Source organism: Cimex lectularius, unplaced genomic scaffold (genome assembly GCF_000648675.2).
Source record: "Cimex lectularius strain Harlan isolate CLEC.00 unplaced genomic scaffold, Clec_2.1 scaffold69, whole genome shotgun sequence".
Lineage (NCBI taxonomy): Eukaryota > Metazoa > Arthropoda > Insecta > Hemiptera > Cimicidae > Cimex > Cimex lectularius.
The window spans coordinates 231,207-257,332 of NW_019392630.1; the positions used below are offsets into that span (position 1 = coordinate 231,207).

General features: G+C 33.0%; 2 protein-coding genes across 21 annotated transcripts in view; one reads left to right on the plus strand and one right to left on the minus strand.

Moving 5' to 3' along the window:
• Nucleotides 1-25,246, plus strand: part of LOC106670337 (protein Malvolio-like) — a 28,101-nt gene extending 2,855 nt beyond the window's left edge. The window contains exons 1-13 of one of the 19 annotated variants that reach the window (XM_024229170.1): nucleotides 2,883-2,963; nucleotides 10,853-10,878; nucleotides 10,943-11,062; nucleotides 11,136-11,258; nucleotides 11,588-11,814; nucleotides 11,886-12,180; nucleotides 13,431-13,589; nucleotides 13,663-13,707; nucleotides 15,332-15,496; nucleotides 15,560-15,783; nucleotides 15,854-16,058; nucleotides 17,807-17,883; nucleotides 21,948-22,390. In XM_024229170.1, the coding sequence (XP_024084938.1) occupies nucleotides 10,946-11,062; nucleotides 11,136-11,258; nucleotides 11,588-11,814; nucleotides 11,886-12,180; nucleotides 13,431-13,589; nucleotides 13,663-13,707; nucleotides 15,332-15,496; nucleotides 15,560-15,783; nucleotides 15,854-16,058; nucleotides 17,807-17,883; nucleotides 21,948-21,996 (1,686 nt within the window). In that variant the 5' untranslated portion in view covers nucleotides 2,883-2,963; nucleotides 10,853-10,878; nucleotides 10,943-10,945 and the 3' untranslated portion in view covers nucleotides 21,997-22,390. The other 18 variants (XM_014400567.2, XM_024225984.1, XM_024226503.1 and 15 more) reach the window with 18 other exon arrangements.
• LOC106670343 (cytochrome b561) overlaps nucleotides 23,010-26,126 on the minus strand; it is a 35,323-nt gene continuing 32,206 nt past the window's right edge. For both annotated transcript variants that reach the window (XM_014400579.2, XM_014400581.2), the window contains 4 exons: nucleotides 25,654-25,863; nucleotides 25,360-25,589; nucleotides 23,542-23,699; nucleotides 23,010-23,479 (listed from right to left, as the gene is read on the minus strand). In XM_014400579.2, the coding sequence (XP_014256065.1) occupies nucleotides 23,317-23,479; nucleotides 23,542-23,699; nucleotides 25,360-25,589; nucleotides 25,654-25,863 (761 nt within the window). In that variant the 3' untranslated portion in view covers nucleotides 23,010-23,316. The remainder of the gene's footprint in view (nucleotides 23,480-23,541; nucleotides 23,700-25,359; nucleotides 25,590-25,653; nucleotides 25,864-26,126) is intronic.

Genomic DNA, 26,126 nt, shown 5'->3' on the forward strand with positions numbered 1-26,126 from the left:
AATCTAACTTCCTATTCTTAACATTAACTATATTGTTTACCTGCTTTAAAGCTAGTATATTTACAAAGGAGTCATGGAGTAACTTGGCTGGTGAGGAACATATCGTAATAATATCTTCTTTTTTTCTTTTTCTTTTTTAATTTGCAGATTGACCAAGGAAAGGACAAAAATTACTAAAAGACTCTGTAGATCCACATTCCATACAACTGTGTGGTGTTTAGTGACCGTTAGTCAATGATTATTCAGAGATCATTCCATACAACATTGACGTTTTTTTAAATCACAAGGAATCCTAATTTTTTCACAAAACTAACACTTCTGTAAAGACAAAATTTATCTTTTAAATGGTAAAAAGTATCGATCACAATCAGAAATTTTGTTTTCTAAAGAAACTGGCTGAACATAAACGTAAGAGGGCGTATCTCGTATTTACATAGCTGGTTGACAGTTTATGCAGTCTGAATTGATTTTCTCTTATTCGGCAAAAAGTAAAAGGCACTAATTTATTCTCTGCTTCTGATTTATTACTGATTTATATAAGCTCAAATCTGGATTTTACATACATGTGTGCACAGAATTGAGCTTATCACTTCTCACAGTCCTCCAACAATTCCAGCTTATACTACTTTACAAGAATTACTGGCTTTTGACTGAATGTAAAAAATATTTTTTTGCATTGTACAAATTCACTTTCTTCCACATCCTACATGTATTTGTTAAATTTAAACAATGTTTGTAAATCCCAGGCCCTGAAGATGAACTCAATAAAGTTCGAAACGTTGACACGATAAAGAAAATGTTTTTCTGAAACTTACATCACACCAGACCACATCTCATGATTTCCGAATAATTCAATTACTAAATTCCTTCTTTGTTGAAATTTTTACTGTTAATTATATTTTTTTATTCTGTAACACTATCAGACTGAAAGAGATCAGGACTTTGTTCCTTTATAGCTTGAATTGCATTTTATTTTGTAATTTCTTAAGGAATATTGTAAATAATAATTCTGGGACTTTTTTTTTTAATTTATGCATCAACCCCTCCATGTTATTATTTATAGAAATTATGAAGGTGAAGTGAGTATACAGATTCACTTTTTGTAAAAGATGGTTATACTCACAAATTTGTTGTTAACAATTATCCGGTTTTCATCATCTCATCATCAAAGCTCATCATCAGGTTGAAAGAGTTACAACTTACAAGCGTGTCTTTCGACATGAATTGAGTTAAAACCGCCGATCTACCGCCAACGTGACGTTCCAATGAGAAGCTGGTTTTAATTTGATTTTGCTCCATTTTGAACATGCGAAAAACATGAATTACAACACAACTAATGTTATCTTATCGGTCTTAAGATAATATTTAGTTGTGTTGTAATTTACGTTTTTCACATGTTCAAAAATTGAGCGGCAAAAAAAAACCAGCTTCTGAATTTGAACGTATCGTTCGCGGGAACGGCGAGTTCACTCTTACTTCATCTCGAAGGACGTTCATAACTCCTTTCAAATTTCAATTGAAGATGAGCTTTAAGCTTGAAATCCGGTAGTTGTAAACAACAAATTTTTGAGTAGAACCATCTTTTACAAGAAGTTCATTATTTATTGTTGAACACAGTCTCCATCTCGGTTTTTGATTGGCCCTGAATCAGGATGTTTCCTCCTGACAGACCAATCATTTTTGCGATTCCCACTTTTAAAAACTACAGGATTAATTTCTCGTTTTATAATTTCTTTGGTTTCTTCTGATTTTTTTTATTAGTCTTAGATTTAACAATAGCAATGAATAATTAGAAGGTGGAATGCTTAAAGTAAAATTAAAATCGGTACAATTAATTAAGGTTTTTAGTTGAGATGAAAAAAGTTAATGGCGATTCGAACCCACAATCTTCGGCTGGATACGCCGCTGCTCTACCACTTGAGCTATCGTGACCTCGATCCACTCGGACATCAACTTCCTATCTCAACCCCACCTTATGAGTTTTAAAAACCTTAATTAATTGTAATGATTTAATTAGTCAAGCGGACCACGAAATTTGTGAAATTAAAATCGGTATTGTGCATAGTTTTCTTGCAACTTCTGGAGTTCCTCAAGGGTCGCCTTAGAGCCTTTGCTGTTTAAAATCTATATAAACGATATCTCTGATTCTCTTCCATCTATTATGACCTTACTTTTTGCATTTCATTTAAAAATATCCCTAAAAATTAATTCTGTTTATGACTGCTTACAATTTCAACACGCGCTAGTAAAACTTAATAAATAGTTGTTCAACTAATATTTTTTAAATTCTGACAAATGTTCAGTTATGACTTTCTATAAAATAAAATATTCTATCAAATTTAACTACGCTATCAGGCTCGCTCCTATTTAGACGTGAAATTGTTAAAGATCTTGGCATCATTATTGACACATTAATCTCCGAATAATCATTGATAATTATATCAAGTTTCCTTTAAGGTTTCCATTGTTTTTAATAACTTTTTCAAGAAATTTTATAGAGGTTTGAAATAGTTCTTCCTCCTCCATCTTCCTACCATCCCGAGAGATGGTGTGTGCACAAAAAAAACCACTATAAGAAAGTGATTAAAAATGATTCTACAAACTTTTCCTGATAAGTTCTAACTTTTTTTCACTTCTATCAAACTTCAAAACATGAATCAGCAGTGTTAAAAAAGAGGTGGGGGATGATGGAAAAATGAGCGTTTTGAATTAGAGTTGCCCAATAGGAGCCGGGTCTTTTGACGTTTAACGACTTAGAGCCAGTCGAGCTTGACTGTTTGAGGCGTAGAGGGTCCGTGGGACACGTACTTCACCAAGTACGAGGTAGGTTTCCGATCCGGTTACAGTCGTGTCACTCCTTTCAACCGAGTCGATTTCTTAGCCCTCGACGACAGATGTGATACGATATTTTCAACAACCCCGAATCCTCGCTTCACCACAATTGAACACTTTTCCCGAACGAGGTAGAGGTGTTCAGGGGGACATAAATACGTAATTCACAACTGTTAACACATTACTACTTTTTAACTGTGAATTTTTTTCTTTTATCTGTGTCCTTTCTCAAGCACTAATAGCATGAAATCGAAATTTCTTTTTATACGCGTCTAGTTGCATTCGGCCGTCGAGTACCGTCCGAATACCGTGTCATTTTGATGCTGTTCGACTTTTTGACGTTAAATCATTTTTCCTAACGAAAATTATTCAGATGCGTTCTGAAGTTGGTGATGTCTTCTGTTCAATATATGCTTTTGGTGAGTGGCAACCCGATTAAGTTCCGTACGTCATTAATTATCTAAAAACTATTTAGGATGTCAATTTTTTCGAGATAAGGCTTTGATAACTGCGTCTCATTTTTTAAGTAATTACGTTTATCAACGTAAAGAAACAGTCACATAACTTGAGTAAAAAACATTCAGATGCGTTCTGAAGGTGATGTCTTCTGTTCGATATATACGTTTGGTGAGTTGCTACCCGATGAAGTTCCGCACGTCATTAATTATTTAAAAACTATTTAGGATGACAATTTTTTCGAGTTAAGGCTTTGATAACTGCCAGTTTAATTTTTTTAAGCTATTACGATTATCAACGGAAAGAAACAATCCTAACTTGGCTAACAAAGGAGATCATTCTAGCCCAATCATCATTTTGTTCAACATTGCTTTTTAAATTTAAAAGGTCAAAACAATGTCCTCCATGCAGAATTACTTGATCAAACATGAATCTTGTATATTTTAATGTTTGGTAACATACAAAACCATGAATATTGGGGTTGTATAGAATTCCTGAAGTGACCTCCAGTGGCTCAAAAACGTGTTGGCAATTTTGCCTTTTTAATTATTCCATAGCACAGATTTACTATTAAATTTACAACTATTTGATTTTAAAGATATTCTAATAGGTAAGGGTATTATTTGAATATTGAAAAATTAAAGTTGCAAAATAAAAGGTGGAAGAGGTATAGGTCATCTAGATGATTTCTAACTGATAGCTAAGATAAAGCTGTGTACATGATTTTACATTTGTGCATGCATATGTTAATTCCATTGGTATAAAATTCGTTTAGGATTATCTAGAAAGCAATCCACATAATACTTTAAAATGTTCTAAGGGCGATGACACACGGGGCGGTTTTGACCGAAGCGTTTACCGCGAGAAAAATCGAGGCGGTGAGTCGTTCATTGTTGTTGCATTTAACCTGACAGACGTAGCGGTCGTAACCGCCTGTCGGTTTTCAAACCGAGTCGGTCGGTGGCGGAGACGACCCAACGCGTCGGTTTTGAAAACGCCAGGCGGTGAGTGGTACCCAAGTATTGCATTAGCCCTGACACACGTGGCGTTTATTTGAGCTGTTTTTCTTGTTTGTTCCCCACTTTCTTGAGGGGTTGTTCGTTTGTCAGTCTTCTAATTTACTTTTATGATGCAAAAAATAGACGTGGAGAAAAAAATTTGTAATGCGGCATTTTATTTTACTATGTAACTCGTCAAAACTGCCCATTTACAACCTGGTAATGTTAAAACATTCTTCAGGGTGTTTCCTCATCTCTGAAAACAAATTCTTAAAATGCCCTCTTTCGCTTCTCTTCTCGACAATTGGATGAACCCACATTCTCCTGTGTTTTTTCTCCATTCTCTTCTTCCAACGATAGTACAACAGACACCAGAAGTATCTCTTCATCCATGGGAACTCCATGGGGAATGGGCCAATGCCAGTTCAATAAGATTAATAAATAATAGAATTTTAGCTAATTCTCAACTTCCTGACGCCTAAGCTTTACATATTGATACTTAACCACCACTAAAAAGGGGGGGGGAAATCTAAGTATTTACAGATTGTACGGTGCTGTACAGTAACACAACCGTTTTTAAAACGAACTCACCTTCCTCCAGGGCCTCTTTTAACTTTACAACTACTTGAAAGTACATCACCCTATAATTAAATGATTTCTACAGCTTTACGGGTACAAAGTATGCGTATGACTGTCGGTGATACATGGTAGTAACTAGTTTAATAAAGATTTTGTTTTGAATATTATCTGGAGGAGGAAGGGGACCTCGTTCAAATCCCAGCTCTGTGCCTTTTAAATTATAGTATGAAAAATGAAAAGTAGTTTAAACCTTCCTTGACTCTGAACAGGAATTACTTTACTTTTATTGATCAGAGAGGATTGATTTTTTTTTGTTGGGGGGGAGCGAAACGAGAATCGAACCTACAACTGCAGGATCTAAGCCGAGAGTCTGACACGCTTATTCGGCTACCCGAGATCCCATCTAAATATAAATCAACTTAAATATTTATTTTTAAAGACTATTTTCAAAACTTCATAGAGAAAAGAAAACCGAACGAGACGTAGTGTGTAGATAACTGTGAGATTTCACTTTGTAGCCAGTTTCATGGTATGTTCATCAAAGAAAAAAAAAGTACTGCATGGGGCGAATGGTCTGTAAGGCTGTAACTAATACACGAAGTTACAGAACAATACATTTATTAAACAGGACTTGTTATACAAACTGCAAAATAACACCTTGCGACGTTCAATGCTTATATGCACTGCTGTAGGATACATTTAATAACTGAGAGAAAACAAAACCGCTTCGGCCAAAACGCACATCATACCGCTGCATGTGTCACAACCTAGCAAAACCGAAGCGGTAAACGCTTCGGTCAAAACCGCTCCGTGTGTCACAACGTAGCAAAACCGAAGCGGTAAACGCTTCGGTCAAAACCGCTCCGTGTGTCAGCGCCCTAACAATCCAACAAATGGTTTCAGAGATATAGCTGTGTACATGATTTTATGTTTGTGCGCGTGGATATACATATGTTAATCCCATTAGTATAAAATTTGTATAGGATCATCTAGAAAGCAATTTGCATAATCCCTGCCAATTTCGTCAAAATCTGAGTTATGGTTTTGGATATACAGCTGTGTAGGGGATTTCATGTTTGCGCATGTCCAGGCTTGATCTGATGGGGATGAAATTCATAGGGGACCGTCCGGAACCAGCCTGCACAATCTATAAAAATTTCATAAAAATTGGTCTTATGATTTTGAGTTTTGCCGGTTTCAAGGAATTGACCACAGACAGACAGTCATGGCATCATATTTGTTCAAAAGGTCTGAAACGCAAAGTGCGAGTGGAAATTTTGATTTTGGAGGGCAAAAATTTTTTCAACTTCCCGCATGAACCCCTGGCTTCCCTACCTTTGATAGTTTGTAAGCAAAAGTATAGACAATCTAGGAGATTCCTAATATTGGATTATTTGTAAACAATATAAGTTCATATATCTGTCAAACACTGGTATTTTATTTATTCAGTTGGTTGATCTCTCTTGCCTTGTAAATAACAAAATTTTACATTGAAAACTTATTAAAAATTCCTTGTAAAGAATTGTCATTATTTACAAAAATATAACATTGTTACTTCATGCTATGAAGGTAAAATTTATTGTACGTTTGGTGAAATGTTAAAATTAAGTTTACTATCATGAGAACTTTGTGAAAAATTTTAAAAACACTTGGTCAGTTGAATATTTTAAATAAAGTAGGCAACCTAGGATATTATTCACAATCAGGGAAAAACGATACATCTTAAAAAATATCAGAAAAGGCCCATTTATCTGTCTGTGGAACATACGGTGTTAGATGTGGCAAATTGTGGGTCAAGTCCTTCTGTGTTCAAACAGTAAGAAATATATTCAATGAAAAAGATTTTTTTAGAAAAGCTACTGAAAAGGAACCGTTTATTTAAAAAAACCAAGAGAGTACAAGAAGAACAAGAACTTTTGAAATTTGCTTTTTCATTCTACACATTTCTTACTGTTTGAATACAGATTAATTGCCATCTAACGCCAAGTCTGGCCCACTGCTAAATGTCTTTTAAGCCCTTTTTTATCACATACCATGCATAATATCCTTGGGCACTTCATTGCAAATTTGCAACTGACTCAGTATTTTCAATTTTTTTCATGATACTTCTCATGATAAATAAACTTAATTTTAACCTTCAATAAATTAGACTTTCATACTATAAAGTAATGATGTAATTTTTTGTAAATAATGATAATTGTTTATGAGGATTTTTTAAATATAGGTATATAAGTAAAATTTAGTTAGCCACATGGTATGAGAGGTCAACCAACAGAATAAATATAAATAACCCCAGTGTTTGCCAGGTGTATTAACAACTTGTATTGCTATCGGTTAGGAATCACCTAGATTGCCTTACTTTTTGACCTTCGATTTTGCAACTTTCATTTTTTATTTTTTGATATTCGATTAAAACCCTTATTGATTTACTACTGTTTAGGTAATTATAATATCTTTAAAATCAAATTATTTTAAATTTAATAATCAACGTCAGTGCTGTGAAATAATTAAAAAAGCAAAATTGCCTACACTTTTTTGAGCCACTAAATGTAAACAATTAAAATATATCTAAAACTACTACTCTGAAACAATATTAAAATATATTAATTTTATGGAATTTTGAATCTGAGTTTGTTAAGTATGTACACAGGTTGTATACAAAGGTAAAATTTCTAAATTTAATTCTGTCATTTGTGCCTTCAAATATGTTCATGGGGAAACTTAAATATTTCCTTTTATCTGCTAAATTTTGCACTGTAAAATTAAATTAAACCAAATTATGGGTCAATATAACATTTTATTTAGTTAATTATTACCCTGAAGGTTCTGAAAATAGGAATTAATTTATCCAAGAATTTTTTTTCATTGTATGTTATAACACAGACATTTCTAAAACATTTGTTCATATTTTCAACATTTTAATTATATATTAATGAAATTTCATATTCCCTGAATTCTCGTTCCCTCTGATGGCACCCTATGTTGGTGGTGTGGTGTAGCTCAGTTGTGGTGATGCCCTTGTGGGACCTTGGTTGCTAGTCGGTTTCCAGCTGGATTGAGGGGTGCCCCTCTGAACTCCCAGGTCAAAGAATTACCACTAAGGTGGTATCATTGGCAACCTTCTTCTTGATAAAGCCTTGCCCACAATGTTAACATTAAAAGTACTAGTTGCGAGAGATTTGTAGAGGTTCAATTCTGAAGCCAGGGCTGCCACAAGTGGTTTGGGGGGGCTTCGCTCTGATGGAGCCAGAATGTCTGCTGATACTATACATGTGTCGCATATGCGTACCCTGGGATCAAAATTGGATAAGTTTAAAAAAAAATCAAATTTTATAGTGGTTTTTTTTTCCAGCTCACATTTCATCAGATTCATTGTAGTTGCGCTGGTAAATAGGGTTTATTTAATTTATTTAATTATATCTTGACTTTTTGGTACATATCATGTTATGCACCGACACATGTCTATTTTTTAGTTTTATTTTACATTTACAAGTATAGAATTAACCACAATCTGCAAGAGGTTCTGGGTTCAAATCCCCATGATTTTTTAATGCATTATATTATGAAAAATGTTAGAATTGATGCTAGGTGTTGGTCTGCGAGTTGATAAACGCATGCTGAACTGGCATCGGGTCCATTTTCCCTCATGGTTAAACTACTCAAATGTGTCTCGGCATTGAACCATCTTAAATGAAGAAAGATTCCTTCCTCAGCTAGACCCATTAATTGTCCCAATGCCGATTCTGCTGTGAATTTCCAGGCATGATTATTACCAAATATTACGTAATGTGAAAGTTTGAGAGTAATTTGATCGACTGCCTAATACCCAATAAACTGAATTTACTAGAAAAACAATATTGTGTAATAACTACTAATAATAACTTATATTAGGCATAAAAGAACGGGAAACTTGGTAACTGTTTAAAATTGAGAAATTGTATGAGGATTGTGTGCGCTACAAAGGCTTCCATTAAAATGCAATAAATTAATCCTTAACAGGACGTTAATTTAATAAATTAATTTTTTTATAATTTACATAAGCAAACAACATTATACAACAAACAAATATGTATAAACACTATAGAGCTACACAATAATTATATAATATTTACAGATGGGAAAAAACCTCGTTTGTTTTAAAATACAGAGGACCCAAAACTCACTCTCATGCCCAAGGGCTGGCTATCTTTATGCTGGGTGTCATGCCTACTTGCTCCTTGTAAGAGGTAAAGGCTTGGCACGTTTTGACCAAGTGTAACACACTGAGCAACCTTTCCCTACAATTTTTTTTTCATAATTATTGTGTTCTTTATTGCCACTGCGAGTTTTATTAATCAATGCATTTTTAATCAATTGTGTAATTTTTTAAAAATATTTTTAAGCTGATTATAAAAATTACACATTGTTAAAATAATGTATCTCAGTTGAGCAGTTATTAATTAAAATACAGGAAACAATGGCACTTTGATCTCTGTGCTATTTTTGCTAAAACATTTCTTTATTTCATTGATCTGGGTTTGAGAGGAGATTTGTCAGTGTCCAATTTCTTGTTATTGACTTTTTATCTTATGCTATTTCAGTTTAAATACTTCTTTTTTTTTTAAATTTAATTGTTATACCACAAGAAGTTGAGAGTTGGTAGCTAAATGGAGTTGCTTTCCCAACTTCTGAATCATCATATTTGTACATATCCATTTTTAAAGAAAATGGGTTAACTGTTGTATGGCATTTTTCATAAATATACTCGATATTGTTTGGCAAAGTTTGTTGTACCTTGTTAGTAGGGGACCATTTTATCGTAAAACTTGTGCTGGTTTAAAAAATGTTCAGGAAAGGGTGAGATGTAAAGCCTACTTTAATTAAGTTAGTAAAAATTGACTGTACTGGACTGGTCTTGGTCGCTTTTCCAATTTTTTAATTAACATAATTCAAAAGTATTCAGGTGTTCAGTATTCTGTCTGTTGAGCTGGTGCATATTTCGTTAACTAATCACTTTATTTGTAAGAATAATTGATTCGTAATAGAACATTTAGAAGAGCAGCATGAAATTCAAGGCTTTAATTAGGAAGATTACATTTACGTCTAAATCACTTTAGCTGGTAATTACAGTTCTTATCTCCTGGTCTTCTATGATAAAACAACTATAAAACGATTGTAAAGTATAACTTGTTATTATTATTGACAACAATTGAGTATTTCAAGTAGTACTGCAACATTTCTTTTTTAGGTGGGGTGATGAACCCACAGTTTATTCTTGGTTCAAATAGTGGTGACGCTTTTATTCCAAAATCTTGCAAGTAAGCATAGATAGTATGGCCAGTTCTCAGTTGGAAAATTGATTAGCAGAAATCCATGGTCGCCATAGAGGAATGTACCTCTCTGATCCTGTCAAATCCAGATAAATATTTACCCGAATCTGCTATCACCAGAGATAAACATCAACAGAGATTTTCAAAGGTTCTCATCACTTTGTTTAGAGGCTGCATTAATCCCTTTTCATGCTTCCTCTGACTTAATTCGTCAACTTGGGTGTTTCCCTTGATATCAGCCCCAAGTTTACCAGCTTGACTAAAAATTGTAGTGTGTTTAATTTGTTTACAGACAGTCTTGTGGTGTTGATTTTTCATTTTATGTTAATTGTTTGAGCGAACTACTATTAGTCAGACATTTGTGCTACCTAGTGAAAAAGAATAATTCAGGCCAGTTTGGTCGTAATAACACAATAGGAAGAGTAAAATGATCTCAAAGAAGACTACATTTTATTGCTTGTTTGGTGCATTTTGTACCAAAATCCGTTTTTTGTTATTATTTTCTATAAAAATTTTATTTGCTTTTACAGAAATATAGATTTAAAAAAATATTGTACAAAATTATTGTAATAATTATATTTAGCACATGTAAGTAATTTTAAGTATATAAATGTAAAAAAATTTAATAATGTTTTTACATTTAATTAAACTGGTAAATCAATTAATAAATGATTTTAGCAAAAGATTTTCCTTCCAAGCAGAAGGTGTTTATTCCATTATGCATTAGCATTTATTCGATCATACCATGATGCAATCTGTTCTTTACAGCCAATGATGGATTTCCCAGAAGAAGATTTAGGGGGAAAACCTGACACAAGGCCAAATGAGTCAACAAATCTAACTGTACCCAAAACTGAGGATAAGGTCATAATACCGGAGTCATACTCAGTAAGTTAAAAAAAAAAAAAAATGGATAATATATTATTATTTCTGTTATGTTTCAATGTGTTTTTGTTTACAGCCTGGTTTCAGCTTTAGGAAGCTATGGGCTTTCACAGGTCCAGGATTTTTAATGAGCATAGCATATTTGGACCCAGGAAATATAGAGTCAGATTTAAAATCCGGAACGACAGCAAAATATAGGGTGAGATGCCATCGTTGCTATAACTTAACCATGTTTATCACTCCACCTTGACATATTTCTTCATTGAAATTACTTTTAACTGCCATTCTAATATTTTCTATTATTAGTACAGTTTTATTAATTAAAATATTTATGCGTAATAAATGTTTGATGTTCTCTTAGGGTTCAAAATTTTATGTCAAATATAAAAAAAAAATTAAAATAAAACTAATCTATGTGATCAATTTATTAATTGAAATATCCCAATAATATTTTATAAAATCCATTTTTTTAGTATTTGAATCAATATTCAAAGAGTGTAATGACTAAATTAATTTTTATCATTGTAGTTACTATGGGTGTTAATGTGGTCCACTGTTCTTGGATTAGTTATGCAAAGATTATCCGCTCGGCTGGGTGTCGTCACAGGACTTCATTTGGCTGAATTGTGTTATCGCCAGTATAAAACTATACCAAGAATTTTCTTATGGATAATGATGGAGATCGCTATCATAGGTTCCGACATGCAAGAAGTGATAGGAACTGCGATAGCCATTTATCTCCTCTCAAACAAAACGTAACACCTTCACCTACATTTTAAATGTAAAATGTTTTTTTTCCTAATAATACATTTATTTTCATTTTTAGAATACCGCTCTATGGAGGTGTGCTTATTACAGTGATAGATACATTTACATTTTTATTGTTAGACAAATATGGTTTAAGAAAGTTAGAATTTTTCTTTGGTTTTTTGATCACTGTAATGGCGATAACTTTCGGATACGAGTTTTTTATCGTCAAGCCTGACACAGTTGAAGTTCTGAAAGGCCTGGCTATACCTTGGTGTGAAAATTGCAATTCTGATATGATGTTGCAAGCGATTGGAATAATTGGTGCTGTGATAATGCCTCACAATCTCTACCTTCATTCAGGCCTTGTTAAAGTGAGTTTGCAAAATATTAAATTTAGTAGAGTATTTATTTGGTTATCATAATTATATCCAAAGTTGTGTAATGTAATAATTTCTTAACAGTTGGCTAATAAGAAAGACATAGGGATATAAAAAAATAAATAAATAAAAACTTCTTAACATGCTTGATTTCATGATGTTTGGTAGGTTTTTTTTTTCATTTGTGTGTTATTTTACAAACATCAGCTTTTGTTGTTTAACCTTTTCAGGACTAGATGGGATATCGTTTTGGGCTTGTCCGCTCACTCCCCAGGCCCTATCTCATGTCCTCGTGGTTTTTTGCCTTTTATGATCCCTAACTTGACAGTCTGCACAGCATCATTAGGCTGAGATTTTATATCCAATATGTAGCACACACCTCGGTAGCAAATTCCATTCCTGTCCTCATCGTTGAACCATTCTTTTCTCCCCCTTCTGTTTACAGCCTGGCCCCTTCTGCAGAATTTTGAGAAATTGCAACACATTCCTTTTACTGGAAAACCAATTGGCAGTAATATATAATCTCATTGGGAAGTCTCGCTTTTGCCTATCCCATCCCCTACCCTTCCCTACTATCTGTCCTACTTTCTTTCTGATTTTTCGCCTCTTGTCTGCCAAGTGCCCTTGGTACATTGTTTACATTTGTACTTTTCAGAATATATTTTTGTTTTGTTGCCCTTATTTATGTAAATTCAGTTGTTTTTCCTTTTTTTTTCTTTTCAACTGTGTACTCGTGTGTATGCATGTACTTACGTACATACACATTCAGAGTTGAATTAAATAAATTAGTTACCAGTTTTTATCTATTTATTAATTTGGTTATTTTTTAAAATGCATAATTAAGGCTTTTTGAATAAAATGGATTTTAAATAAATTTTAATACGACTTTTTTCTCTTTACATTTACTTATTTTCATTGTAAAATATAGCATCATAGAAATGTACTGTCAGATTTTGAACTGAATTGTTGCCACATAAAAGTAGTAAGAGCGATTTAAAGCGAACACTTTGAAATTCGATGCATGATACAAAATAAATCAGGTTTGGGTCGGGGAGGGGGTTCGCATAGCGGCTATAGGAGGAGAAAATTTTACGGAGGTTTTACAATCTGAAAATCAGTCCTGAAAAGGTTAAAAAACACATTACGAATGTAGAATGGCCAAATTACTCTTTGTCACAAATTCTAACTAATTGCCATGAATAGAAAAAAAAGCATAAATAATTCATGTCTTATTTGTTTTTCAGTCCCGACAAGTTGACAGAACAAAAAGAGAAAAAGTGAAGGATGCAAATTATTATTTTTTTATTGAAGCATGTATCGCCTTGTTTGTTTCGTTTATAATTAACGTTTTTGTCGTTGCTGTCTTTGCTCATGGTCTGTATGGTAAACGAAATTCAGATGTGGTAAGTTCTTTGTTTCATTGGTGTTTTGTTGAATTCTTTTTTATTATTTTTTTATTTGTATTTTTGTTTCCAGTTTCAAGTCTGCAATGCAACCAACATAGACCCCGATGTATTCCAGGTGGGTACATCTTCTCATTTGGTGTTTTTGATATCTAAACTATTGAGGTTAACGGATTTCAGTTTTTTACTAGAGAATAAATTTTAAAGTAAGTTCACATTTAGTGGTAGGCATTCTCAATTAAGACAGCTGTGTTATCACTAGTATTTTCACTAATTTTGTCTTTAATGATAGTTGTAATAGGTTCTGTTTATCACAGTTATTAAAATTAAGTTATTAAGTTATTATTAAATTAAAATTAAGATATCGTAAATGTTAAAAAACAGTTATTCAAAACATAATAAAGGAAATATTTGAACACTGACTAATTTACTTTCTACATGTATATGCATTGGTAATCAAAGTTTCCAATATAATTTATCTGCAGGATGAGTTTACCTTCTGTTTTTGGGAAAAGTTCTGAGATATGTAAACTTTTATTTATTTTTTGTCTAGTTTCTCATGAACCAAAAAGTTTTGATCTAACTCTCCAGGTTAATGGGATATAGATGGTTAACTATTTCAATTAGCAAGGTACTTACTTATCAATGCACATTTTTCTGTTTTTTAATGCTGAATTCAACAGTGCCAACAGTTTTTAATTTGGAGCAACTGTTCTCAAGTTATTCACAATATCTTTTTCCAAACACTGTTTTTTGGATAAATGAAAGAAAATCTCCAACCACTGATTCGACCAATCACTGATTTGTTGATTTATCGTTTTAATTGATAGTAAATTACTTGCTCATGGTACAAAAAAATATAGGAACAATTTCTCCAAATAACATTAACATCAATTACAAGCAATGCTGAAACGCGTTTGAGTATTTCTACAAACTCATAAGTGAAGACGACCCAATTAATGATCCAGTGCCGGTTCAGCATATTACCAGGTTTCTCTGTATGTAGCTTATTCATGGTGATTATCCTGATGTAAATTTCAGTTTCAAATAATACAAACTGAAAGAAATTAATATTTGACAAACAAAAACGTTAATAAAAATTGAAGTTTAGTTTTTATGATCTTAGATATGTGCAAATCATAACAATGCCTTGACCATTACAATAAAATTGGAGATGATTCTGCTATTGGTGGACTGAAATTTGCACCAAGTTGAATTATGCTTTAATGGCCTACACCTAGAGCGTCCTGTTAATCGATGTTATTTGAGGAAATTGTTGCAAAATTTTTTGCATTTTTACCTTTCTATATCAAGAGCAAGTAGTTTACTAACAATTAAAATGATAAATAAACAATTTTGTGATTGAGAGAAGAAGTTGGAGATTTTGTTTAACTAAAAACAGTGAACGAAAAAGTTTTTTGTGAATAACTTGAGATGGTTGTTCCAAATTAATAATCATTTGCACCGTTGAATTTAGCGTTAAAAAAACAATTAGAAAAAAAAACATTGAGAACCTTGCTATTAGCAATAGTAAAGTTTCTATCCGTATCCTGTTATCCTGGAGAGTTAGGTCAAAACTTTTTGGTTCAAGAGAAGCTTAACAAAATTTACATACAGGATTTTTAATAAAAACGCCTCAATAAAAATATTAAAAAAATAGATGGGAATAGAATTTAAACTCCCCTACATGTATATACATAAATAATACATAATTATACAAATTTTATTTTAATTTTGTTTAGAATAATACAAATCTAGCTTATGAAAATGTTCATATATACTCTGGAGGAATTTTCCTCGGTTGCCAGTTCGGCATAGCCGCCATGTACATTTGGGCTATCGGAATACTTGCAGCTGGTCAGAGTAGTACAATGACTGGTTGTTATGCTGGCCAATTTGCAATGGAAGTAAGTCCATAATTTATTAATCAATGATACAGCATTAATGTTAACATTCTTTAAATATTCCAGGGGTTTTTGAATCTACAGTGGGTCAGATGGAAGAGAGTGCTGTTCACCAGGATGGTTGCAATCGTACCTACATTTTACATTGCTTTCTTCAGTCACATATCTGATTTGAGCAACTTAAACGATAATCTAAATGCTATTATGACACTTCAACTTCCTTTTGCCACCCTCCCAACAATTGCATTTACCAGCAATCCTCGCATAATGGGAGATTTTGTAAATGGAATGTGAGTATTACACGGAAGAAAATGTTAAAATTAAACATACTCCATATGGTAATACTTACTTTATTTTTAGTGCGAATAAAATAATAGCCTGTGTTCTGAGTATTGTTATAATATCAATTAATTTAGGAATGGTAGGAGTAAATCTTACCGGAACGTGGTGGATGATAACAGCTCTGTCAATTTATTTCATATTATACATTACCATGTGCTTATATTTAATACTTCACACAGCTGCCAGCATGAGTAGTCCTGACAGTTTCATCAATTCATTAACGGTATGTATTCTTCTCTTATCCACACCCCTTAATTACTTTAAACACGCTTAGAAGTTAATAATATATTTTTATAACAAATGTAATTTTGCAGTAGTATTATCTATTATTTATTGGCCTATAAATATCAAGGGTCATCACTGGCCCTCTGCGCGTTAAACAGAAAATTTGTTATTATTTTTCCTCCGCGCATTTTTATCACTGACACTCATATTTTGTCTACTGTTAACTTAGCTTGCTAAACTTTTGTAGTTACCTCAAGATTGTGAAATTATTATTAATAGAACAAGAAAACACATAATGATTTTCCCACTTCCCACCTCCCCCAGAAATACCGCAGTAACGGGAGCCCTCCCTCCTCTGTCTGAAACACCTGGACAGTATGTAGCATGTTTTGACGACGCCAATGTCCCTTCAACTCCCAAAACAATACAAGTCTCGTCACTTTCACTCCATCAGTGTGGGGGATAATCCCATCAATCACACTAATAATTTACATTCACCACAAATAAAAACAACACATAAACGCGTATTCTATACTGTAAAACTTCCGTTATGTGCAGTAGTGATGGGGAGACCACGGAAAATTGAAAACCCTGGATAATATAATTTATTTTTTAATGTGTTCCTTAACAGGTGAATTAAGACACATACATATATTATTTTTATTAATATTTATCTAACAGAAAAAATTTTGATAATTTTTTTCAAAAAATCATAAAAAATTTCCAAAAGGTCAAATTGAAAAATGGTCTTCATAGTAACATTGATAAAGGAAAAGGGCCTATCATACCAATTCCAAAAATACCTCCAACACTACAAACTTCAAAAGCAAGGGTTTTCTAAAGAGGTGCGCCATCCTAAGAGACGTTCATATATGGGGAAGGGTTTAGTGCATCATTTCAGAACGATGGCTGTAATGAATATGTTCAGTATAAACAGTCTGGTGGGAGTTTCAGAAAAAAAGGCAATGTTCCTCAAATCAGAAGTGATGCAAAATATATATATACCTGTTTATGTAGTACAGATAATTGGATTCCTGGAGAATCGAACCCTGGCTAATGGAGGTTTGGTTTTACTATACATTTACAAACTCTTACAGCCCTGATGTATTGAAACAGCGATCCATGCCTTGCTGCTGTACCATAATGCCTATCATAATCAGTAGGCTTCTAGTTTTCTGCTTGTAAAGTATGCCTTACGCTTAACCTTTTGGTACATAACGGCTTGTCTATTTCCTGCCAGCACAAGTGCCCCATGTGCAAGCCAAGTAAGACTTATGTGTATCCCGGCTTTTGTGGACCAGGGACCAGTCTTGCTTTATTTTATAGCACTTTGCTTTATAGCTAATAATAATCAGACAACTATTTTCAGTCAGATTAATCAATATCAATTTCATGTGTCTTCATGTCGCACTCGCAAGCAAAAATTTCTCCCACTTTTTCTTCAAATTTTCTAATTTTTAATTATGGACCATTTTTTCTTCCATTCCTCTCTTCCTGTGAGTAGCATTTTAATTAATTTTATGACTGATTGGTTTTGTTAAAAAAAAATATAATTAATTATAATGATTATTTCGAGATTGTGAGATGCGATCTGGTGTGACGTAGATTTAGAAAAACATTTTCTTTATCATGTCAACGTTTCGATCTTTATTATCATTTTCAGGGCCTGGGCTTTATAAACATAGTTGATTAATTATAATAATGTGCTTAAATTATCAATTTTTTAATAAAATGACCTTTTTCCAGTTTGTTCAGCATTATGTACTGCGTGAATCACCTCATGAATTTGACTTAGACAGAACTTATGAATCTTCTCTATCTAGGTGAGCATTTTTATTAAATACTTATTCTCTATACCCTTAATTGAGTATTTCGTTACCTTTATTTTAAATCTAAAATTTATATATAAAACGTTTTAAGTGCTGAGGAAGAATAAATCCTGGAATCTTTAGACAATAACAAAAGCTAAGATGAAGGTATGAAGTCTTTTGCTCAGGCTAGAATGTTATTCATACGAAAAAAACCACTGCATTGCATATATTCGAAAGTAGGTCTAGTCTGTTTTTGTTTTTTTAACAAATGCCGGGATGATTGCTTATGAAAATATAATCTTGTTGCTTGATGTATTGTTGCACATAAGGTTTTGAATTTTGAAATTGAATATTATGTTTAAAAGTAAATAACGTTTCTTTGGTATTTGTTGTCCCAATTAGAAAATAATAAAGATTGCATAAATGGCACATTATTGTATATATGTAAATAACACTGGGTAAGATCATATCAAAGATGCCTTAAAATTGTGGTCGCTACCTTGTCAACCTAGTGTATTCTTAGTTGGCACACAAGTAAACATGACAGTTCAGTCTTGGTATGCTGTTCTGCTGATTGATTACTGCTGAATTGTAATAGGTAAAACAAAGACATGCTATTTTTAGTTTATGGTAATGAATTGACACCAACAAGCAGAAAATGAAATTTTTTCAAGAGATCTGCAGGGTTTGGACATTTCTGATCATTTTGGTCTGTCAGAAGCATTTAAGCATTTTGTCATCTTTAGTTCTGAGTCAAAGATTGACAAAACAACACACCTAGCCCTCAAGATGGCATCTGGCAAACTAAACCAACATATATAAGCAGACAAAAATGATTGCACTATAGAGAATACAGTTCTATATGAGTAACTTCTATTTGTACAATAGAAACATTCAGTTCTTTATTTGATAAAGAGTTTTCCCAAGCTGAAGTTTACAAATGTGTATTTGATCAATGGACATTTCTTCTTAATCACACTGTAAAATAAATAATTTTTCACGTTACCATCATGGTAAACATCTACAAGAATAACATGTGCAAAAGTGTCTATATCAACACATTGGTTTTTGCTTGGAAGTGATAATGATGTAGTGAGCTTACCTCAACCTCAAGGTATCATAAGGCATTTTCGGTATGTCCTTACCTTATTCGTTTCTTCATCAAAACAACTTCAGATATGATCTCATTATAAATAAATTCATAAACTATTCCTGCTGTCTTTGGTGGTAAGGGATACTAAACTTTTTTTTTATCTGTGTAAAGTCATTAGTTCAAGGGTAATAACATTTATAAATAAACCAATGTTGTTTCCTGAAATCATTGATATTTTTAAATGTAATTAAAATTTAGGTATATATTTCAAAATTACATACTTTATTTATTTAATATCAGTAAAAATTAGATAATGGGAATGGAATTTTTTTCCCACATTTGCATTTTCCCTTAATAAAATTGTTTGTTCATTGCCCGCAAATTCAATTTTTTTCCTAATTTCAAAATTACATACTTTATTTATTTAATATCAGTAAAAATTAGATAATGGGAATGGAATTTTTTTCCCACATTTGCATTTTCCCTTAATAAAATTGTTTGTTCATTGCCCGCAAATTCAATTTTTTTCCTACAGACTCCTACATACATTTTTTTTTCTTGAAATGTCCAAAATAGGAAATCGTTGTAAACTGAGTGTATTATTTAATGTCTAAATGTTCCACTTTTCGCAATTAGAGAAAATTGAAGACTGAATTATCTTTAAAATCAGTTACTAAACCGCAAGGACATCATAAAAGTGTAAATGTTCATGTATATTTGAATTCATAGCTATTTAGTTGCTTCTAGTGTAAATTGCATGTGTTATTGTTTTAGTATAATTTGTTAATGAACTTATAAAACAGAAATTCAACCCTCTTGTATACCTTTAGATTTAGTAAGTTAACAACATTGGAAATAGTTGACTTTGCTTCTTTTGCACATTCAGACGGAAAGACCAGACACCATTTTTTATTGCCTTATGATTCTTTATTAGCCAGAGGAAAAGTGTAAGATGCTGCATACGCATATTTTTTGGGAGAAAGGGTGCATGAAAAAAGGCTATAGGGCGACAGTGGGGATTGAACCCACGACACCGCAGGTTCTACAAGCCGACTATCACATTAACCACTTGGCCGTGGTTACTAAATTTTAAAAACATCAGTGTGCCTATACTTTTATACTCGCAGCCAAATATTCCACATACTTTAATTATTTTATTGCTAACTAATATTTTATTTATATTAGTTATAAATTATTTTATTTTTATTTCTTTTATTTATTATATACTACCACAGAATACCTGGCTTCTTTCGACCTTAATTTATTTAAAGTTTATAACTTCTATGGTATGTATTTTATTCTATGTATTTTTTTGTGTGTGGGTCAAGGTGTTATTCTTAGTAGAACTTCATTGATTATGATATTGCCACTGCGCAAGGTTAGGTCAAGGTGTTATTAAAATTTGTGAAGATTCCCGAGGCATTGCAAGTTGCACATTCGGTTGTGCTCATTGATGACATGATCTTAGATTCACAACTGCTGGTTTTCCTTGTGAGCCAGTGAGGCATTTATTTGTAAATTGGTCTTTCTTCAGTCTTTAATCTTTAGGGATTGCATTAGCTGTCATTGCATGCAAGTCCCTTCCTCCAGTGCACCAGGGCAGAGGAGCAACAAAGAAGCCGAGAAATTGTACAAGAAAAATTCGATGAGGACATTTGTTGGTTCTGAGCATTTTGACACATACTGAAAACATGGGATACATCAGATATGTCCTCCTTCAATTGTAATGTAGCCCAGGACAGAGGCATTAGAAAAAAAGTTCATCACAAGATCATTGCAAAAACTAACGGGCAAAAGTATGTGTTAGGACTAGAATAATAGTTGGCCGCTGCTAGCTGACATTGCAGACTCCATTGAAATATGTATAAACTCAGAGTGGCAGAAACATAATTGTTGCCCATACAAGAAAAGACAGCGGAACATTTCCTATGTTGGTGTGAAGGTGTTATGTACTGAGTACAGGTCGTAAAGTGGCCAACTCCTACTCTAATCTAAGTCAGGTCCTAGTTATTGGCTAATAAGCATAAGACTACTTTTTTGATGTTTTAAATGGTGCAAAACTGTCTCCAAAACATTGATAATGCAATTCACTAACTGCTGGTTGTTCAAAACATTCAAATCGTTAATCAAACTGAAACTTCCCTACCCTGACACAGGAATCAATCAGGATGCACTGAACTTCTGCTTTTTTTTAACAGAAAAGTTTAAATTTATAGTAGTGTAGATTACATGTTTGCTTACTGATGTGTCTCAATTTATTATACAAATTCCAGATGGCCATAAAAAGTAGGACAAAATCAACTATAGTTGTTGCTGGATGTTAGTCTGCAAGTTGGTTAACTCATGCTAAACTGCCACTGGGTTACTTATTGGGTCTGTCTTCACTCAAGAGGGACCCAGTAAGTAACTGGTCTAACATAAAATCAGATATGCTGTTAGCGTTTTGTCCATAGCCATCTTTTTAAAATTTGACTTTTTTTATTGGTTATGAATGTTGTGATGGTTTGAAAACTCCTTTGTATTGGATATAGTATAGAAATGTGTTGTCCATTTGTGATGATTGTTTTGCTTCCAGCGCATTTTTTTTTTTTACTGTCCCATTTTTTTGACTTTAATCTGTTTGAAAATGTATAGGATTAGAAAGATATGGAAAAGTCATACTGCCCGGCAAGAAAATTAATTAATTTTGCACGGGATCATATTTTGGCCAATTAATATTGACAAGTTATCAAAGCAAGGGGAAGAAACAGACAATATTCAATTTACTGTATTCTTCAAAAATAACATAAAAATATATTACTAACAAAATTAATTTTTAAAAATTATACATTTATCAAGGGGGTTGAATTTTTTGCCTGTGAATGTATTTCTCTATTTGATTAACATAATTGTGTAATACTCGAGTTTTTGCCACACATATTTTATTTATTATACTGCATGCGATTATGTTTATTATATTTTAATAAGATTTTAACCATTTCAGATTTCCATCTAAATATGTTTTAAAGGAAGATGAGCCAGGTGTCAGTTGATACAGCAAGACTTTTTGATTCTTTCAAGGGTAATTATGATAAGGAAATATGTTTAATTATAATATGTACTTACAGATAAAAAAATCTATTTTTATATTTCGTTGAAATTTTAAATTATAAATATCTGTGATGATTGTTCTATTAGATTATTTATATCTCCCTGCTGTAGTGCCTTCCTAAATCATAAAATTTAAGGTAGAATAGTTTTTACAATCTTCTAGTCAAACTTAACACCAAAGCTGAAAATATAATTGTATATACTCCATGGATGTTAAGGGGAAGCATAATTTAAATGTATGTTGTATATAAGAATAATTTTTGCTAAACTTTGCTCAAAAGACAGGGAGGGCACCAATGTTAAAAGATAACAAAATAAAGATACATTAATATATAAGAATGTTTTTTTTCCTCACTCAAGAGGCTGACAGTTCACAACTATCTTGGGTTTCTTCTCGCTAGATTGAATTGATATGTAAGTGGTGTTAATTCTTATTTTAGTGAACTCACTCGAAGGAAAGGATTTACATGAAATATAACAATGAAGAAGTAAAATATATTTTATTTAAATAAAAAATATTAAAAAGAATTGGAACAAGGCGAGAAAGATAAAACTTCCGAAACTCTAATTAAAACTAACATTAAAAGTGTATCACACTTCTGCATAATCTGTTTTATAGAAGTTAAACAAAACTATATATTTTACAGAAAGCTCTCGTTTGTGTAATGTGGTAAGCATTTACTTAATTGTAAAACTTAAGTAAACTTGGAAACAATTATTCCAGAGCTTTTACACAATAATATTTATTAAATAAATTGCAGTATAATTTAAAATATAGATATATTTTAACACAAAACAATATAAAATATATTCTTTGTTTGTTTATCATCAGTTTTTACGACATTGTGGTAATTTAAAATGAAGAGTTACTACACCATCAAATCTAAAATCTCTTCATTTTAATATTATTACAAAATATTCAACCTAAATTTAACTGCTCAGTATCACTCAAGAGATTGTGCTTTGTTTGTGCTCTGATAATAGTAATTAATTTAAACCAACACTGTCAACAATTATGCCAATAAGCCGAAAACATACATAACAACATTAAGATTGGGACGAATAATGAAAAATATACCCTATGAACTGATCTTGATAAGAGTATATAAATTTGTTTTTTACAACTGGTCAAATAATGTTATCTTTCATAGGAAAGGTTCATTATATTGAATAAAAATGAAAAAACCTTGTTCTATTTGAGAAAAAATAACAAATTTGTAGCACAAGTTTATAGTTGCTATCTTACATGAAATCTCATAAATTTAATCTGACGGTGATGTTTTCAAAAGAGCGCCGTCTTCAGGGCGTGGGTGGCGTTTATAATTTGACTCTGTTACGATATAAACAACTGTGATGCCAAAAAATACAAACATGAGACCGATGAGATTTATGAGAACACCTTCTCCAGGAAGTGCAGCATAATTACTGAAATTAAGCATTGAATTAGTACTTAAAATGTGGTAGGTTAAGGGATTATTAATACTTACTTCAAAGAAAATATTGCCTTTTCGTTCAAACCAGAGACGGCTGCTGCAAGGGCTAAGACAAAAGCACAAAGCCCGATAAAAACATGCCAAGGCATAACAGCACTTCTTATTGTCATAGAAGCGCCAGGCCACAGGAAAACTAACAATCCGCCAATCCACTAAAGAAAAGAAAATAGTTAAATATACTTAAAGGAGAGAAAAAAAAAGGCCACTCGTATTTTGTTGTTTATTTCAAATCATGTATTTTTTTTGTTATATTAATTACAAAATACTTATTTTAATATAAACCAAATTAAACAAGAGAAAAAATTCATGTGTTGAAAAAAAATAATGGAATTATGATGGTTTGAAAGAAAATTCACCAAAACATCAGAAAATCATTTTGACCTGGTTTTACTCTCAATAACGCGCATTACCTCTTCTGGCCTTAAGTCTCCTAGGCATCGAATAAATAAGCAACCAGATTATTGGAGGCGGCAAATGATGTCTAATCTGTCCCTTTATCGCATCCCAAAGTGTTCTATGGAATTCATGTCAGCGAAATGTGCTGATCAATTCATTTTGGCAATCACTACGTCTCCAAGTAACGGGTGAAAACTCAAGCTACAAGACCATTATCGTGCATTAACACGAAGTTGTCCCCAATAAATGGAGCGATTGGAGCCACAGGCTTCCAGAAGAACTTCTTTAATGTACTTTAGTACAGTCAAAGCCATTAAATTATGGTTCCACAGTGCAGTAAGACCAATAAAACAATCATCTCTAGAAGTTGTACATTGCGTTTGACCAATGTTTTCTCTTTGATAAATATTTCCAAGACCCTAAACCACTCTAGACTATGTGGATGGATGCTACATCCAATGTCTAAAGTATCTTCAAAATGTTGGGGGGGGAAAAATGAATAATTATTTTTTACTCAAATTTATTGTTTCATCAGAGAATTTTTTTCCCCCTCCCGGGGCTTCCAACAATAAAGTCATTTCAGCCCCCTCGCACTGCACTGTTATGGCCGATGGGGTACTCAATATTCCGCCATCGGCCCTATAGTCTAAAAGATCACCCACTTACAACAAACAAATAAATAAATTACTTACAAATAAATACACGACACAATAAAACACAACACAGATACACTTATTTACACAGATATTCACGTTTTATACACTATTTACAAGTGAGGAAACACCCCTGTTTCTCTTAAAAAGCGGAATAGGGGATCCAACATCTGACTTGCTCGCCCGAGTACCGTTTTTATGTCAGGGTTCATGCCTACTCGCTCCCTGTAGGGGGCCAAGGCACGGCACTCCTCGACAAGATGAGACACACTGAGCAGCCTTTCTCTACAAGCGAGACACCTGCGCGGGTTTTGACCCAGAAGCAGATGTCCGTGTGTCAGACGGGTATGGCCAATCCTCAACCGAGTTAACACGATCCTTTCATTTCATTTCAGATTCTTATGGGGCCATCGTTCAGTCGTTCCCTTAACTTGCAGGAGCTTCTCTGCCCACTGACGCTGCCAACGCTTTCTCACAGCGTTCTTTACTGCTCGCACAGCGTCACCGGGCCGGATCGCGGTAGCGAATAAAAGCGAATAGAAAATAATTGAAAAATCGATTAACTCGCTCAACAAGCTGGCTCTGGAAAGGATGAAATTGAACGGATTTTCTTTATTTTTTAATCTGAAGAGGGAAATGGGATTAGTAACACTCTATAAAGGTAAACAACAACAAGTTATGGAAAATAAATAAATACAAATGGCCTGTTTTTTGTGTGAATAAAATTAAAGTGAAAATAAATTAAAGTGTGCAAAATAAATACCTGTAGAATAAATGTAATAATAGCAACCAATCCAATCCAACTGTGAAGACTGTATAAATTGGGAATAGGGTCCAACTTTTGAGTTTGCGGATTGACGTGAAAGTTGTGCGAATCAAAGACGGCGATTTGTGCAAACAGAACACAAAGTATGACAACCGAGTGGATAATGGCGTGGAAAATCTTCAATTTTTGTTTTCGCATTGTCCTCAACGCACGGTATATCATGATAGCTGAGATAGGACAAAAATCTGGTTAAACTACTTTTCAAATGAAGGCAAAAGTGAAAAAGCTTACAGTTTGCATAAAGGTAAATTAAACCGACAGTCATCAAGAGGGGATGCCAGTTAAATTCGAGATCCGGGTTGGACCTCCATCCAAAGCCGTTTCTGTAAGAGGATGTCCAGGTGGCAACAAGCACGACGCAGGTCACTCCAAGGACCTGGCTGATTGCAAATGCAACATTGAAGCCTTTGAGATTTTCTTCCATTTGGCGGTTGGGGCGAGCTGTAGCAAATTGTAAAAATTTATTTTCACAGCCTACATTTATTTATCACATTCAGAAATAAATATAGCATTATGAATGTTATTAATTAATTATACCTAAAAAAGGATGATTGAAAATTGAAACAATAATAAGAGAAAAGACAAGAATTAAAAAGATGTTTATTTAAAACAAAAAACTGTGTTGTGAGCTTAAATTTTTGTTGGTAGTTGTGAGCAGCTTTAAAGACCAAGTTTTCAATAATAGACAAGACTTGACTAGTTGC